Consider the following 14335-nt stretch of genomic DNA (forward strand, 5'->3'; position numbering starts at 1 on the left):
ACAGTTTCTCCTCAATCTGAGAAACTGAGAGAATGGCAAGTTCCTTCTCAAAGCGATGGGGTGACAACTCTTATAATCTAACAAAGTGTTTCTATCTGTAGGTTTCAAATGGACATCAAACTCAAAATGATCGACTTCTTGTGTGATGATTAAGTCCAAAAAAATAATTTTATCCATGGCATAAGTCATTGTGAATTGAATATTTTCATCACATCCATTGAGCCAACTTTTAAACTGCAATAGATTTTGTTCTGATCCAGTCCATAACATAATGACATCATCAATATAACGATACCATTTAAAAATGTGAACATCAAATGGAGACTGCTTGATCCATATGGTTTCAAAACCATCCATGAATAGATTCGCTACAGAGGGAGCAAAGGTTGCCCCCATAGCCACACCCTTCTTTTGTTTGAAAAAACAATTGTCAAATAGAAAAAAATTTTCTTTCATAGCTGTCCTAGTAAGGAAACATAGAAAATCTGAAGGAATTGAATGGGGACGACTGCGAGCTTCAAAGATGTTTCAGAACACAAATCCAATTTAAAACATATGAAGACATCGGCTCCGTTGGTTGAACACTGTTTAGAAAAGAACCACATGTTTAAAGATCTTAAATGTTTCTGCTTTGATACGATTGAACCGACATTAAGGGGAGGCAACAGACAAAAGAAGCTCCACCAGGCAGAATGTAAATGGATTTTCATGCTAAACACTTTGAAACCTCACGGTTTAAATAGCACCATTGATTGGTATGCTTTCCTGTAAAAAAGTAAAAAATAAAATATCTTTAAACAATAAAAAATAAAAAATAAAAAATGGAAGTTGTAATAGTTTTATGACGTCACAGCCAATTTTGAATAAAGGGCATGCGCACTAGTATGTGTTTGCCGACGCCATTTTTTGAACCTGATAAACCGGGTACAGCTTTGAGCGGTGAGTACCGTTAGTTAAGTTATAAGTAAGGTCAAAAATTTTGTAGAGTATTATAAGACTGTTGAAATTGACAGATTATAATTTAGTTTTAATGTTGCAGCTCGACTATTCAGACCCCAGAAGAAGCCAGAGTGGCGAAACGGGTCCCGTCGGGCCGATAGTCTGAGCACAGCTGATAAGCGACTGGCTTAAAAGATAAAAGATAAGTGTCGCTTCTATGTTTGCATAAGTAATTAGAGCAAACTATTAAGTTTTACATAAAGTTTTGAAAATCATTAAAGAAGTTTTATAAGCATTGAAAAACAATCAAAAAATACGGTTTGAAGCCCGATGAAAGAAAAAGTACCTACCTGTTGTGGTGATGAACATCTAATACACAGGTTACTGAGGGCTTCATTCCATGACCTAAGTTTATTCCAGTCCAGTGTTTGCATTTGACTTTCTTGTGATTAAGGGACTGGTTACCATTTTTTCCAGTAGAGCATGCCTAAGGTTACCATATGGCTTCAGAAAAAGGAGACATCCAGGTTTTACTTCTATGTCTCAATCTGTCCTCCTTTTTCTGGAGCCATATGGCAGCCCTGCAGACCAGCTGAGTGGCATTTACCAGTCAGAAGTTTCTCCTTCATTAAAGCCCTTTAAATATAAGGCCTTTAGTTTTTAACAATGCATTAAGGGCTCCTTTTACTAAGCTGCGTTAGGGCATTAATGCGCGGAATAGTGCGTGCTAGATGCTAATGCCAGCATTGAGCTGGTGTTAGTTCTAGCCGTGTAGCACGCGATAAAATGCTGAGTGCGCTAAAAACGCTATCGCAGCTTAGTAAAAGTAGCCCTAAATTTCTTTAAACACGGGCTCTGCACAAATAGAAAACTCAATGATCCTCAAAAAATTTTTTTCAGAAGAGGTTGTTAAAGTGTGTAACTCTAGAAAAACCTGCTCTGTGTCTCCCAATCAACAGAAAACCCCCGCTTTTTTGAAAAAATCCTATACCATATAAATATAAAAGTGTGAATGTGTGGAGGGGCATAATAAAAAAAAACCGTCTAAGTCCCCTTTTTGCCTAAGGCCCTAAATGTTGAAAGTAGAAGCAGGAAAAATGTCCACTATCAAAACAAACATCCAAAAGGAGGTTTTTAAAAAAAGAATGGTCTGCCTCTACATTCAGCTGTTTAAACGCCCAGACCACCACTACGTCTACACTAACAACATATAATCAACCAAAAAAAGCCTAATTCCCAAACGCCCAACACAAGAGCTAACAGCTGGATTCTGTAACCGGTGTCTGTCAACAACAACACCGGTTACAGAATCCACCCCCCCCCCCCGACAATGATCTGGGCAAGAGGGAGCCCAACCCCTCCTGCCCGGTAACACCCCCTCTACAAGATCGAACACCCAACACCGCCCCCCTCATACCTGTGAAAAAGTTGGACAGACGGACGGGACCCAAGCTCGTCCGGCCGGCAGGCCTGCCATCCTCAGAATGGCGGGCCTTAGTGCCTGATTAGCCCAGGCACCTCAAACCCTGCCCACAGGTGGGACCTGATGCGCCTGGGCCAACCGGAATTGGCCCAGTAGCCTTAGGCCCCTCCTGTGGGCTGGGCCTTAGGCACATGGGCTAATCAGGCTCTAAGGCCTGCCATTCTGAGGATGATGGGCCTGCTGGACAGATGGACTTGGGACCCATCCGTCCGTCCAACTTTTTCACAAGTACTGGGGGGGGGGGGTGTCGGGAGTGGCATTGCGGGGTCGGCAAGTGGGGGGAGGTGTTCGGCAGGCCGATCGGGGGTTCGGGGGGCGGTTGTGGGGAGGGCTGCATCGGGGCAGGAGGGCCTGGGATCCCTTTTGCCCAGATCTTAGTAGGGGTGGGGGGTAGGGGGGGTCGCCTGAAGTGCCACGGTCCGGGGAGGGCGATCACCATTGTGGCAGGAGAGATTAGCCATCTCTCCTGCAATGATAGTTGCAGTAGGCGGTAGGCAGGTTGCTGAGGCCGCTGAGCTCCAGTGATTAGCTCAGTGGCCCCTTTTTCGGCACTTATACCTGTTTTGACTTGGTCTAAGTCAAAACGTATAAGTGCCAAAAAGGCAACCTGCCTAAACTTGTGGTTATACCTGCTGTACGCCTATGTCTAGGTCAGCCCACCTCCTGCCCTTTCCCCTCCTCTAAAAACGCCTCTTTTCATTCTATGCATTTAGAGGTAGGGGAAAGGCCTAAGCTGGTTTTAGATACGTCTAAAACCAGCTTTGGTTATGGGTACTTGGACGATCAGGCTTTTTGATTGTCCAAGTACCTATTTAGGCCACTTTTTAGATGTTTTTTTTTTATTATGAGCCCCATAACATTTTACTTATGCTAAGTGGACAAACTCAGTTATGGGGAAAACTCAGGAAATAAACATTAAGTGGTTCATAATCAAAACAGAAACCTAAAAACCTGTCCAAATCGGCACTTGGATGACCTATAAGACAGGTGTATCCAAAGACTTTTTAGGCCTCTGAATGCCGCTGTGTGCCCAGAGCTCACAGAGACGTTTTTGGAGGAGTGGTTAGGGTGGGAGATGGACAGGATGTGGGCCAACCTAGACTTAGTAGTCCTGCAGGGATAACCGAAAGTTTAACGAGACTGCCTAGATGGAACTTATACATTGTGACTTAGGCGATCTAAAAACAGGTCTAAGTGCCCAGAAGTTATACAAAGTGACCAGATAACCACTGCAGTGACAAAGTACAGACCCCCACACACTCCCCCAGTGATTACTGACCCCCTCACACCGCCATAAAAATTGGAATAAAAACGTATATACCTGCCTCCGGAACATCAGCACCTGGCATAGGAAAGCCTAGTAGAGCTGCACAGAGGTGGCTTAAGTAGTCTGGTGGGTGGGCTAGTGAACCATAGAGAGAAGGACCCAGGTCCATAAGCCACTCTAACCACTGCATTCATGGTGGAAAATATGAGCTCACCAACCCCCCTCCCCCCAAAATCCTATTGAACTGCCATGAAGGTGTCACCTGCAGCCATAAGGGCTATTGAGGTTGTAGACAGGTGGGTATAGTAGGTTTTGGGGGTCTCACCATCACCTGCAAGGGAGTTGTGGTGAGATGTTTATGTGGCAACCTTTTTGTGAAGTTCACAACAGTGCCTTGTAAGGTGCCCCACTACTCTGTTGCCATGTGTGGGTGTCCAGTCCATCACTTTGCTGGCCCCTCCCACATCCTAAAGGTCTTGTTCTGGGCATTTTGGACTTGGACAATTTTTGGGACGAGAATGTAGTATAAAGATAGACGACTTGGCGGTCAATGGCTGGACATATACGTAGACGATTTTTTTAAAAAAAGTTTGGACTTATTTTTCGAGAATGGACTTTATATGCTGCTGACTTTGGGAAGTTTCCCCATAACCACTTAGCATAAGTAAAACGTTATACATCCACACTTATATTTATATGGTTTAGGGTTTTTTTCAAAAAAAGTGTTTCTTTGTTGATTGGGAGACACGGAGCAGTTCTGCACAAATAGAGATAGGAAGCACATGCCAGAAAAATGCATTTTCCCTAGTTGTCTGTCAGTGGGCATTAGATGGCATTGGGACATCCATACTATAACCTGGGAGTGACTATTGAAAACTCTATGGCAGTAGGTATGAGGAGATTGGAGAGAAGTAAAACTTTAAAGTGCCAGAATGGATATTTCCTTGTTGCCGACTATGGGCGCCTTGTGCCTTAGGTCAAAAAGAGACTTAAGACTTTTAAAAAATTATGCCCTCCACCTCTCAAGGCTCTATTTTAAGAATCAGTCTTCTTTACATTTTGGTCAAAGAATTACTATTTTTCTAAGTTAATACAAGCTACTACGATTACCCTTTTGAAGCTTAAGATGCATATGTTGGGTATAGGTTGCTTTTTTTTTTCTTAAATTCCTTTGCAAATGTATAGTGATGTATCAGGGAAAAAAGCTTTTTTATAATCCTTAACATTTAAAGATATTTTTTTGAGGAATAAGAAGTCTGTATAATTTTTTTCTAGACTTTCCCTTTGATATGGGAGTTTGGTTATGAGTATGTTAACTGAGGAGTGGAATCGCTTAGGACCCCTGTTACAAAGCCACAGTATCAATTCTCCCTCGGCAAATGCACCAAAGCCCATAGAAACTGAATGTGCTTCAGTGCATTTGCCACGGAAGAATTGCTATCACGTCTTTGTAAACGAAGCCCTTAATTTATATTAGGGGATTGTAATATGATATGAATGATTGCTTAGCCTTGACTTCCCCTCAGTTTTTGGACTTATGGATATGCCATAGAAAAGTTATTTCCTTCTTAGGAGCTTGTTACTTGAAGCTGAATTTCTGTACCTGATGTGATATTTCTTATAAACATTTCAGCTCATTTGTTAAAAATTATAAACAAAAAAAATCCTTCATACTTTGCAAGGAATTCAATTAGAGCAATAAACTATTTTATATTTTAACTCATTTTTCTAAGGAAATCATTACTGAATATGTTTAATTATTTAAAAAGAAACATAGCAGACATACATGAATATTCATACACGTTGGATACAAATAATGGAAGAAGTTGTATATCATCAGATAATTTAAGTCCCTGAAGTGATGCGCAGTTCGCAGACAGTTTGGTTACTTCCAAAACATACTTTTTGATGGTCCCATCTTCTGCAGTCACTTCAACACAGATAGTATTTATACCTTCTTTCAAGGTGATCACTCGTGAGCCATCCCCACCCTAGAAACAGAGTAAGAAGACTAGTCACCAGAATAGTAAAGTGGAGATGAAGTGCTTCATTTTATTTGCTTCACAGGTTCTCTCTCCACACAGGGCCGGATTAATCAATAGGCCCAGTAGTCACGTGCCTAGGGCCTGAAACTGTGAGGGGGGCCCGCTGAAGGAGGACGACTCACCTTGCCATTTTTTTAAACAGCAACGGCCCTCTCCCAGCATCAACGGTAACGGGCTCCCCTTCCCAGCATCAACGGTAACAGGCCCCTCCCATCGACAGCAATGCGGCTGGCTCTGTTATAGGAAGGTCCTGTGATGACTGCGTCTGCTGGTCCATCCCCCTCCGACGTCACTTACTTGCTTCGGAAGAAATGACGTTAGAGGGGGATGGACCGGCAGACGTAGTCATCGAGGGACCTTCCTGTAACAGATTTGGCCGCGTTGCCGTTGATGCTGGGTGGGGGGGGGGGGAGGCCCGTTGCCATTGATGCAGGGGGGAGGCCTGTTGCCGTTGATGTGGGGGGGGCTTTGCCGTTGATATGGAAGGGGGTAACCCATTGCCATCAGCTGTTCTAATTTTGCTTTAGGGCTGCCTTTTGTAAAGGAGCTCAGAGGACAGAGCTGGCAGCTGCAATGCTTGGAGGGGGAGAGAGAAAGGAGCATGGAAGGGTGGTGGAGGGAGAGAAAGAGGGCAGGGTGGTATGGAAGGGTTGTGAGAAGGATGGTATGGAAGGGTGGTGGAAGGAGAGAAAGTGAGCAGGGTGGTATGGAAGGATTGTGAGAAGGATGATATGGAAGGGTGATAGAGGAAGAGAAAGGGGGCAGGGTGGTATGAAAGTCGGGTGGAGGAAGAGAAAGGGAGTAGGGTGGTATGGAAAGGTTGTGAGAAGGATTGTATGGAAGGGTGGTGGAGGAAAAGAAAGGGGGAAGATGCTGATGGAATTGGTGTGTAGGGAAAGGGGAGAGAAACATATGGGGAAGGATACTGGATGCAATTGGATTGGAGGGAAAGAAAAGAGGCAGATGATGATGGAAGTGGGGGGAAGGGAGAAGAAATGCCAGACCACGGGGGTGTGGGAGAGGGAAGGAGAAGAGAGAGATGCCAGACCATTGTAGGAGGGAAGGGAAGAAGATGGATACCACACCAATGGGGGGGGAGGGAAAAAGAGATGGAAGGGAGATGCAGACAATTTCTGGCAGAGGCATAGAAAGAAGGCAGATGCCATATGGAAGAGGCAGAGAGAGGGCAGACAGTGGATGAAAGGAAGAGAATGATGAGAAGATGATGAAAGCAGAAATCAGACAACAAAGGTAGAACAAAATTTCTATTTGTTTTATTTATTTATTTTTGCTTTAGGATAAGGTATTATTGTAGCTGTATTGATAATCATTTATTAATAGAAAATGGAAATAAGATGATACTGTTTATTGAACTAATTTTAATACATTTTTTACTAATTCAGAGACCATAATTTCTTTCCTCAGGTCAGGACAGGGATACTGTAACAGCAGTATAGTTTACTGATCTGAGGAAATAGGTTTTAACCTCTGAAAGCTAAGTGAGAAATGTATTAGTCCAATAAAGTGATAGGCACTAAATTTTCTTCCCGCCATGCCCCATACCTCCTACCCATATGCAAAATATAAATTGGTGGGCTTCCCAAAGCCCTGTCAGCTGAAGATCTCTTCATCTAGGAAGGAATGGGGGATTTGTTCAGAGATGTTTGGAGGTTGCATAGAAGAAAAACTGTACACTGACACTGGTATGATAATCTTTGTTTGTTTTGAATTTTAAAATAAAAGAAATAAAGTGGAAATAAAGAAGTAAATAAGAAAATGGATAAATACATGGGGGCGGGGCAGGGGCATGGTGGGGTTGGGGCAGGGGGCCCAGTGTACTTGTGTGCCTAGGGACTCTTGACGAATTAATCCTGCCCTGTCTCCACATATGCTATGCACAGTGCATATAGCACAGTTACTTACCATAACAGGTGTTATCCAGGGACAGCAGGCAGCTATTCTCACATATGGGTGATGTCATCGACGGAGCCCGGATGCGGACGCCTCACAAGCAGACTTGCTTGAAGAAACCAGAAGTTTCGAGTCGACCGCACTCGCGCATGCGTGAGTGCCTTCCCGCCCAGCGTAGGGCACGTCTCCTCAGTTCAGAAAGCTAGCAGAGAAGCCAACCAGGGGAGGTGGGTGGGTTGTGAGAATAGCTGCCTGCTGTCCCTGGATAATACCTGTTATGGTAAGTAACTGTGCTTTATCCCAGGACAAGCAGGCAGCCTATTCTCACATATGGGTGACCTCCAAGCTAACCAGAATGGGATGGTGGGAGTGCTGGCAATTTAGGAGAATAAATTTTGAAATACTGTTTGGCCAAACTGTTCATCCTGCCTGGAGAAAGTATCCAGACAATAGTGAGAAGTGAAGGTATGAACCGAGGACCAAGTAGCAGCCTTGCAAATTTCCACGATAGGAGTAGATCTGAGGAAAGCTACTGAAGCTGCCATTGTTCTAACTTTATGGGCTGTGACTCTACTGTGTAGGGGCAATCCAGCCTGGGCATAGCAGAATGAGATACACGCAGCCATCCAGTTGGAGATGGTACGCTTAGAAATAGGATGTCCCAACTTATTTGGATCAAAGGAGACAAAAAAATTGAGGAGTCGTTCTGTGTGGTTTGGTGCGTTCTAAATAGAAGGCCAAAGCACGTTTACAGTCCAGAGTATGAAGAGCTACTTCTCCAGGATGAGAATGAGGCTTTGGAAAGAACACTGGAAGAACAATGGATTGGTTGAGATGAAATTCCGATACCACTTTAGGGAGGAATTTAGGATGAGTACGAAGAACCACCTTGTCATGATGGAACACTGTGAAAGGTGGATCAGCAACTAAAGCTTGCAGCTCACTGACTCGTCGAGCAGAAGTGAGGGCTATGAGAAACACCACTTTCCAAGTGAGATACTTCAGATGAGCCTTATCAATTGGTTCAAATAGAGGCTTCATCAGTTGAGCGAGGACAACATTGAGGTCCCAAACCACAGGAGACGGTTTGAGAGGAGGTTTGACATTGAAAAGTCCTTTCATAAATCTGGAAACCACTTCTATCTCTAACCCTCTGTTGTAGTTCCTTCCTATTTCTCCTACTTTAAACCGCGTCGAGCTCTACGAACGTGGAGATGATGCGGTAAACAAACCTAAGGATTAGATTAGATTAGATTAGATTAGAAGGGTTTCCCTTCAATAGGCTGATGAAAAGCTGCAATTGCACTGAGATGGACTCGGATCGATGTAGACTTGAGGCCAGAATTGGATAAGTGCAAAAGGTAGTCCAAAACAGAAGATAAGGAGGAATGCTGAGGCTTCTTATGATGAGAAAAACACCAGGTAGAAAATCTTGTCCATTTTTGGTGATAGCATTGTCTAGTGGCAGGCTTCCTAGAAGCTTCTAAAACGTCTCTTACAGATTGAGAAAACTGAAGAGGGGTTATGTTGAGAGGTACCAAGCTGTCAGGTGTAGAGACTGTAGGTTGAGATGAAGCAGAGATCCTTGACTCTGTGTAAGCAGAGAAGGAAAAACTGGTAGAAGGTATGGCTCCCTGCTGCTGAGTTGAAGTAGAAGGGAGTACCAAGGTTGTCTCGGTCATCGAGGAGCAATTAGAATCATGGTGGCATGATCATTCTTCAACTTGACCAGAGTCTTGAGAATGAGAGGGAATGGAGGGAATGCATACAGGAAGAGATTCGTCCATTCCAGAAGATGGGGGGGTGGGGGGGAGGCGTTTGAAAAAGCAAGCCTCTGGATAAATTGGAAGAGAGCATCCACCAATGGAGAGACTGCTTCAATTAAGGAGTGACTGTTATGTGTTGAAAAAGTGGATTGCAAAGCTGCGTCCATTGAGATGCCAGTGTCCACTGAGGAATTCTGAGGTGAAGTCTGGCAAAAGGAGTCACATGTACTGTGGAGGCCATGTGACCTAGGAGTACCATCATGTGTCTCGCTGAGATAGAAGAGCAGGAAGACACTGTATGACAGAGTTGAAGAAGAACTTCCAGTCGTTGTTGTGGGAGGAATGCTCTGAGTTGGACAGTGTCCAGAACAGCTCCAATGAATTGTAGATTCTGTGAGGGCTGAAGTAGAGAGTTGGGCGGGGACAGAAATCCCACCCGTCCCCGCCAAAGTCCCACCCGTCCCCACCCGTCCCCGTGAGGACTCCCACCCGTCCCCACCCGTCCCCGCGAGGAATCCCTCCGTCCCCACCCGTCCCCGCGAGGAAGCCCCTCCGTCCCCGCCCGTCCCCGCGAGGAATCCCCTACGTCCCCGCGAGGAATCCCCTACGTCCCCGCCCGTCCCTATAAACTACAGAAATAGTTATTTCATTTAATTATGCTACTGAATTAAAGGCTCTGGTAGAAACCCATTTAAAAATAAGCAAAAAGACTTTATTAATTTGGAAATATTAATTGGGAAGAATACATACTTTGTAAACGGGTTTCTACCAGAGCCTCTAATGTTTATAAATTTTTATCAACACAACTAATATACTACTTTATCCTTAAGCAAAAAAAAAAAAAAAAAAGAATTTTTTTCCTACCTTTATTGCCTAGTTCCTGCTTTCTTCATGTTCTCATTCAATTCCTTCCATCCACTGCCTCTCTTCTCTCTGTGTCTTCCATTTGCTCTGTTACTGTGCCTCTCCCTTTCTCCCCCCTCCCAAATTGGTCTGGCACCCATCTTTTTCCCTCCACTCCCCCCATAGTCTGGCACCTCTGTCTTCTTCCCTGCCAGCATCTTCTTCCCATTCCCTCTTCCCCATTTCCTTTCAGTGTCCTTCTCCCCCACCATCTTCCCCATGTCCTGTCAGGCAGCATCCTTCTCCCCCCTCTGCCTTCCCCATGTCCTTTCAGCGTCCTTCTCCCCCCTCTGTCTTCCCCATATCCTTTCAGCGGCCTTCTCCCCCCTCTGTCTTCCCCATGTCCTTTCAGCGGCCTTCTCCACCCCTGTTTTCCCCATGTCCTTTCAGTGGCATTCTCCACCCCTTTGTCTTCCCCAGTGCTTTCAGGGTCCTTCCCCCCCCCTCCTCCCGTTTACCCCATGTCCTTTCAGCGTTCTTTTCCACCCCTTTGTCTTCCCCAGTGCTTTCAGCGGCCTTCTCCCCCCTTAAGCGTCTTTTCTTCTCCACTTCACCTTTCCTCCCTCCCTGCCTCCACCTTTGTGGCGCTTTTGCACCCGACCGACAACAGAACAGGCCCGGTCGAACAAATCTCCCTGTCCTGTAGCCGCGAATCTAAATTACCTTCTTACAGCAGCTGGAGTAGTGAAGCTGCTGTAAGAGGTAATTTAGATTCGCGGCTACAGGGCAGGGAGATTTGTCGGCCGGGCCTGTTGTCAGTCGATCGGGGGACCTGACCGGCTGTGCACATTCTCCGGGGCGGACCGCCCCCTCCCCCCTCTTTCGTACGCCATTGCCTTCTCCCTACCTGCCCTGCCGCACACAGCTGACCGGAAGTCTTCCTGATGTCAGCGCTGACGTCGGAGGAAGGGAGGGCTTTGCTTAAGCCCTCCCTCCGATGTCAGCGCTGACATCGGGAAGATTTCCGTTCGGCTGTGTGCTGCGACAGGGCAGGTAAGGAGAAGGAGACTACCCTCGCGGCTCGAGTGCACTGCGATCCAACCCCGCAGGAACCCCGCGACCCTCGGAGGCGTCCCCACGGGATCCCCGCGACCCTAGGGGGCGTCCCCATGGGATCCCCGTGACCCTAGGGGGCATCCCCACGGGATCCCCGTGACCCTAGGGGGCGTCCCCACGGGATCCCCGTGACCCTAGGGGGCGTCCCCACGGGATCCCCGTGACCCAAAGGAGGAACCCGCGGGATCCCCGCGGGTCCCGCGGGATTCCCGTCATCCCCGTTCCCGTGCAGCTCTCTAGGCTGAAGTTGGGATTTGGGAAAGTTTATTTCGAATCAGGAACCAGGTAGGAATCAGGTAGTCCGTTGGGTTGCTACAATAACCCCTTGAGATGTTGAATCTTTGATGAGCCAGTCGTCGAGGTAGGGAAATACCTGAAGACCATGGTTCCTTAGAGCTGCTGCTACCACTACCAGGCACTTGGTGAACACTCTGGGAGATGAGGCCAGGCCGAAGGGTAGAATTCTGTATTGATAATGCAGATTCCCCATTCGAAATCTGAGATAGTGTCAGGAGGCCAAATGAATGGGGATATGAGTGTAGGCCTCCTTTATATCCAGAGAGCATAACCAGTCGAGAAGGGGATAAAGGGAGGCCAGGGACAACATTCGAAACTTTTCTTTGACCAGAAATTTGTTGAGAGCCCTGAGATCCAGAATGGGCCGCAGATTGCCCGTCTTCTTCTTAACAAGGAAGTAACTGGAGTAAACCCCCCTGTTCTGCTGTTCCAAAGGAACGGTTCGATGGCATGGAGACGAAGCAGAGCTTGAGCTTCCTGAAGAAGAAGGGCGGTCTGGGAAGGATTGGAAGGATACTCTCTTGGAGGAAGCTCTGGTGGAACCTGAGTGAAATGAAGAGAGTATCCTTCCCTGATGATGGTGAGCACCCAGAGGTCAGATGTAATAGTCATCCATCGGTGGTAAAAATGATGGAGACGACCTCCAATAGGGGGAAAAGAAGACAGAGTCAGAACGGTGGAGGTTATGCTCTGTTGTAAACAGTCAAAAAGACTGAGTAGCCTTAGGTGCAGCAGAAGGTTTAGATTTTTGTTGCTTCTGATGCTGCTGTTTTTTAAGAGGACAGCAAGTGTAAGGAGCCGTCCTTGGAGCAAAACGCCGTTGATAGATAGGAGCAGGGCGTGCAGGTTTGGCAGGAACTGGCTTTGGCTTGTCTGACAATAGAAGCAAAGGATTTTTCATGTTCAGACAATTTCTTGGTGGCTGCCTCAATAGATTCATCAAAAAGGTCATTGCCCTCACAAGGAATATTAGTTAAGCGATCCTGAAGATTAGGGTCCATGTCAATGGTACGAAGCCAGGCAAGGCGACACATAGCTACAAAGCAAGCAGCTGCCCGGGCAGACAACTCGAAGGCATCATAGGATGACTGGAGGAGATGCAATCGGAGTTGAGATAAAGAAGCAAGGACTTCTTGAAATTCGAAGTGCTCGTCGCATCTTCTATATACAAACTTCTTATTTCCCGACCTGATGTACACACCCCCCTCCAAAAATCATGGGAACTAGACTTAAACTGCAGACTTTTGGATTGAAACTGGGAAACTTTCTGGTCCAAAACCATCCGAACCATTTCCTCAGCCAATTCAATGCAATCTATGTTCTTCCTCCACCACAAAGCCAACTGGAGACCCCAAAAATTACATGTTTCAGGCCTTCTACCCTCCAACGCTTGTTGTAAATGTAAATCACTTCCAGGCACCTTATTGCATATGATTTTTAAATGTCCATGTCTGCAAAATTTCTGGGCAGATGTTTGGTCTATTATTCAAAAAATCTTCCATCTCAACATACATCTCTCCCCTACAATAATTGTCCTTAAATCAGAGACACCTTCACTTAACTTATCGGCATCTCAATACGCTTTATTCAACACACTTCTTATAGTTGCCTTACGACTTGTATTATCTAATTGGAAATCATTTGACTCCCTGAATGTCCATTTTTGTTATAAATCTGTTTTGTTACAGCACAAACAAGAGATATTGATTTCTGCAACTATGCCACTAACAACAAAAGTACATTCTAAATGGTCCAATTTTACTGACTACCTGGATTCTCTTTAAAGCCTTATTACTAGTATTCTAGACATCTCCTACCTACTTTTTCTCATCTACATAGTGTTTCTTCTCCTCTTTTCCTCTCTTTGATCTCCAGGGGTACTGTTTGAAAAGAAAAGGGGATGGGAGAGAATGAGAAAAAGAGACAGTACCCCTGGAGATCAAAGAGAGGAAAAGAGGAGAAGAAACACTCTCCCATCCCCTTTTCTTTTCATAATCTTCTTATTCTTTGCTTTCTCTTTCCCTGCCCCCCTTATATATTGTTCATAGTAATTTGGATACCTACTATAACAGTCTGAAATGTAATACAGTTGTATTTACTTGATTTTATCCTATTATAATGAATCTTTTACCCTTCTCTGTTTTTCCTTGTATCCTGGATATGATACTTGATATTGTTATGACTTGTTATTCCCCTTGTATTTTGTAAAATTTTCAATAAAATTTCATGGAAAAAAAAAAAAAGAAATTCGAAGTGCTTTTGAGTATCTAAATAAGTCAAGAATTTTGGTAATAGAGAAATGAACTAAAAATAAGTAATAAAATGAAAATTATAATTGAGGACTTTAGAGGACATCATGGCATTTTGATAGATGCAACGTCCGAATTTGTCCATAGTTTTCCCTTCCCTTCCAGGAGGAATGGTGGCATAAACCTTGGAAGGATGGGACCTCTTCAAGGAGAACTCGACTAGCAGGGACTAATGAGATAACTGTGAGTTGTCAAACCTTTTGCGATGTACAGTTTTATACTTAGAGTCCAATTTTCCTGGAACAGCCAGTATGGTATAAGGTATCTCCAGGCATCGACCAAAAGTCTGAGACAAAAGCTTGTGAAGAGGAAGCTTAAGTGACTCTGCTGGAGGTTGAGGAAGATGCATGACTTCGAGG

General features: G+C 45.1%; 1 protein-coding gene across 1 annotated transcript in view; it reads right to left on the minus strand.

The window, feature by feature from the left end:
- The window catches only part of LOC117357752, a 245966-nt gene that overhangs the window by 210298 nt on the left and 21333 nt on the right, over nt 1-14335 (minus strand). The window contains exon 2 of the mRNA XM_033938800.1: nt 5476-5680. Coding sequence (XP_033794691.1) covers nt 5476-5680 — 205 coding nt within the window. The remainder of the gene's footprint in view (nt 1-5475; nt 5681-14335) is intronic.

The sequence above is a fragment of the Geotrypetes seraphini genome, chromosome 3 (genome assembly GCF_902459505.1).
Source record: "Geotrypetes seraphini chromosome 3, aGeoSer1.1, whole genome shotgun sequence".
Classification (NCBI taxonomy): Eukaryota; Metazoa; Chordata; class Amphibia; order Gymnophiona; family Dermophiidae; genus Geotrypetes; species Geotrypetes seraphini.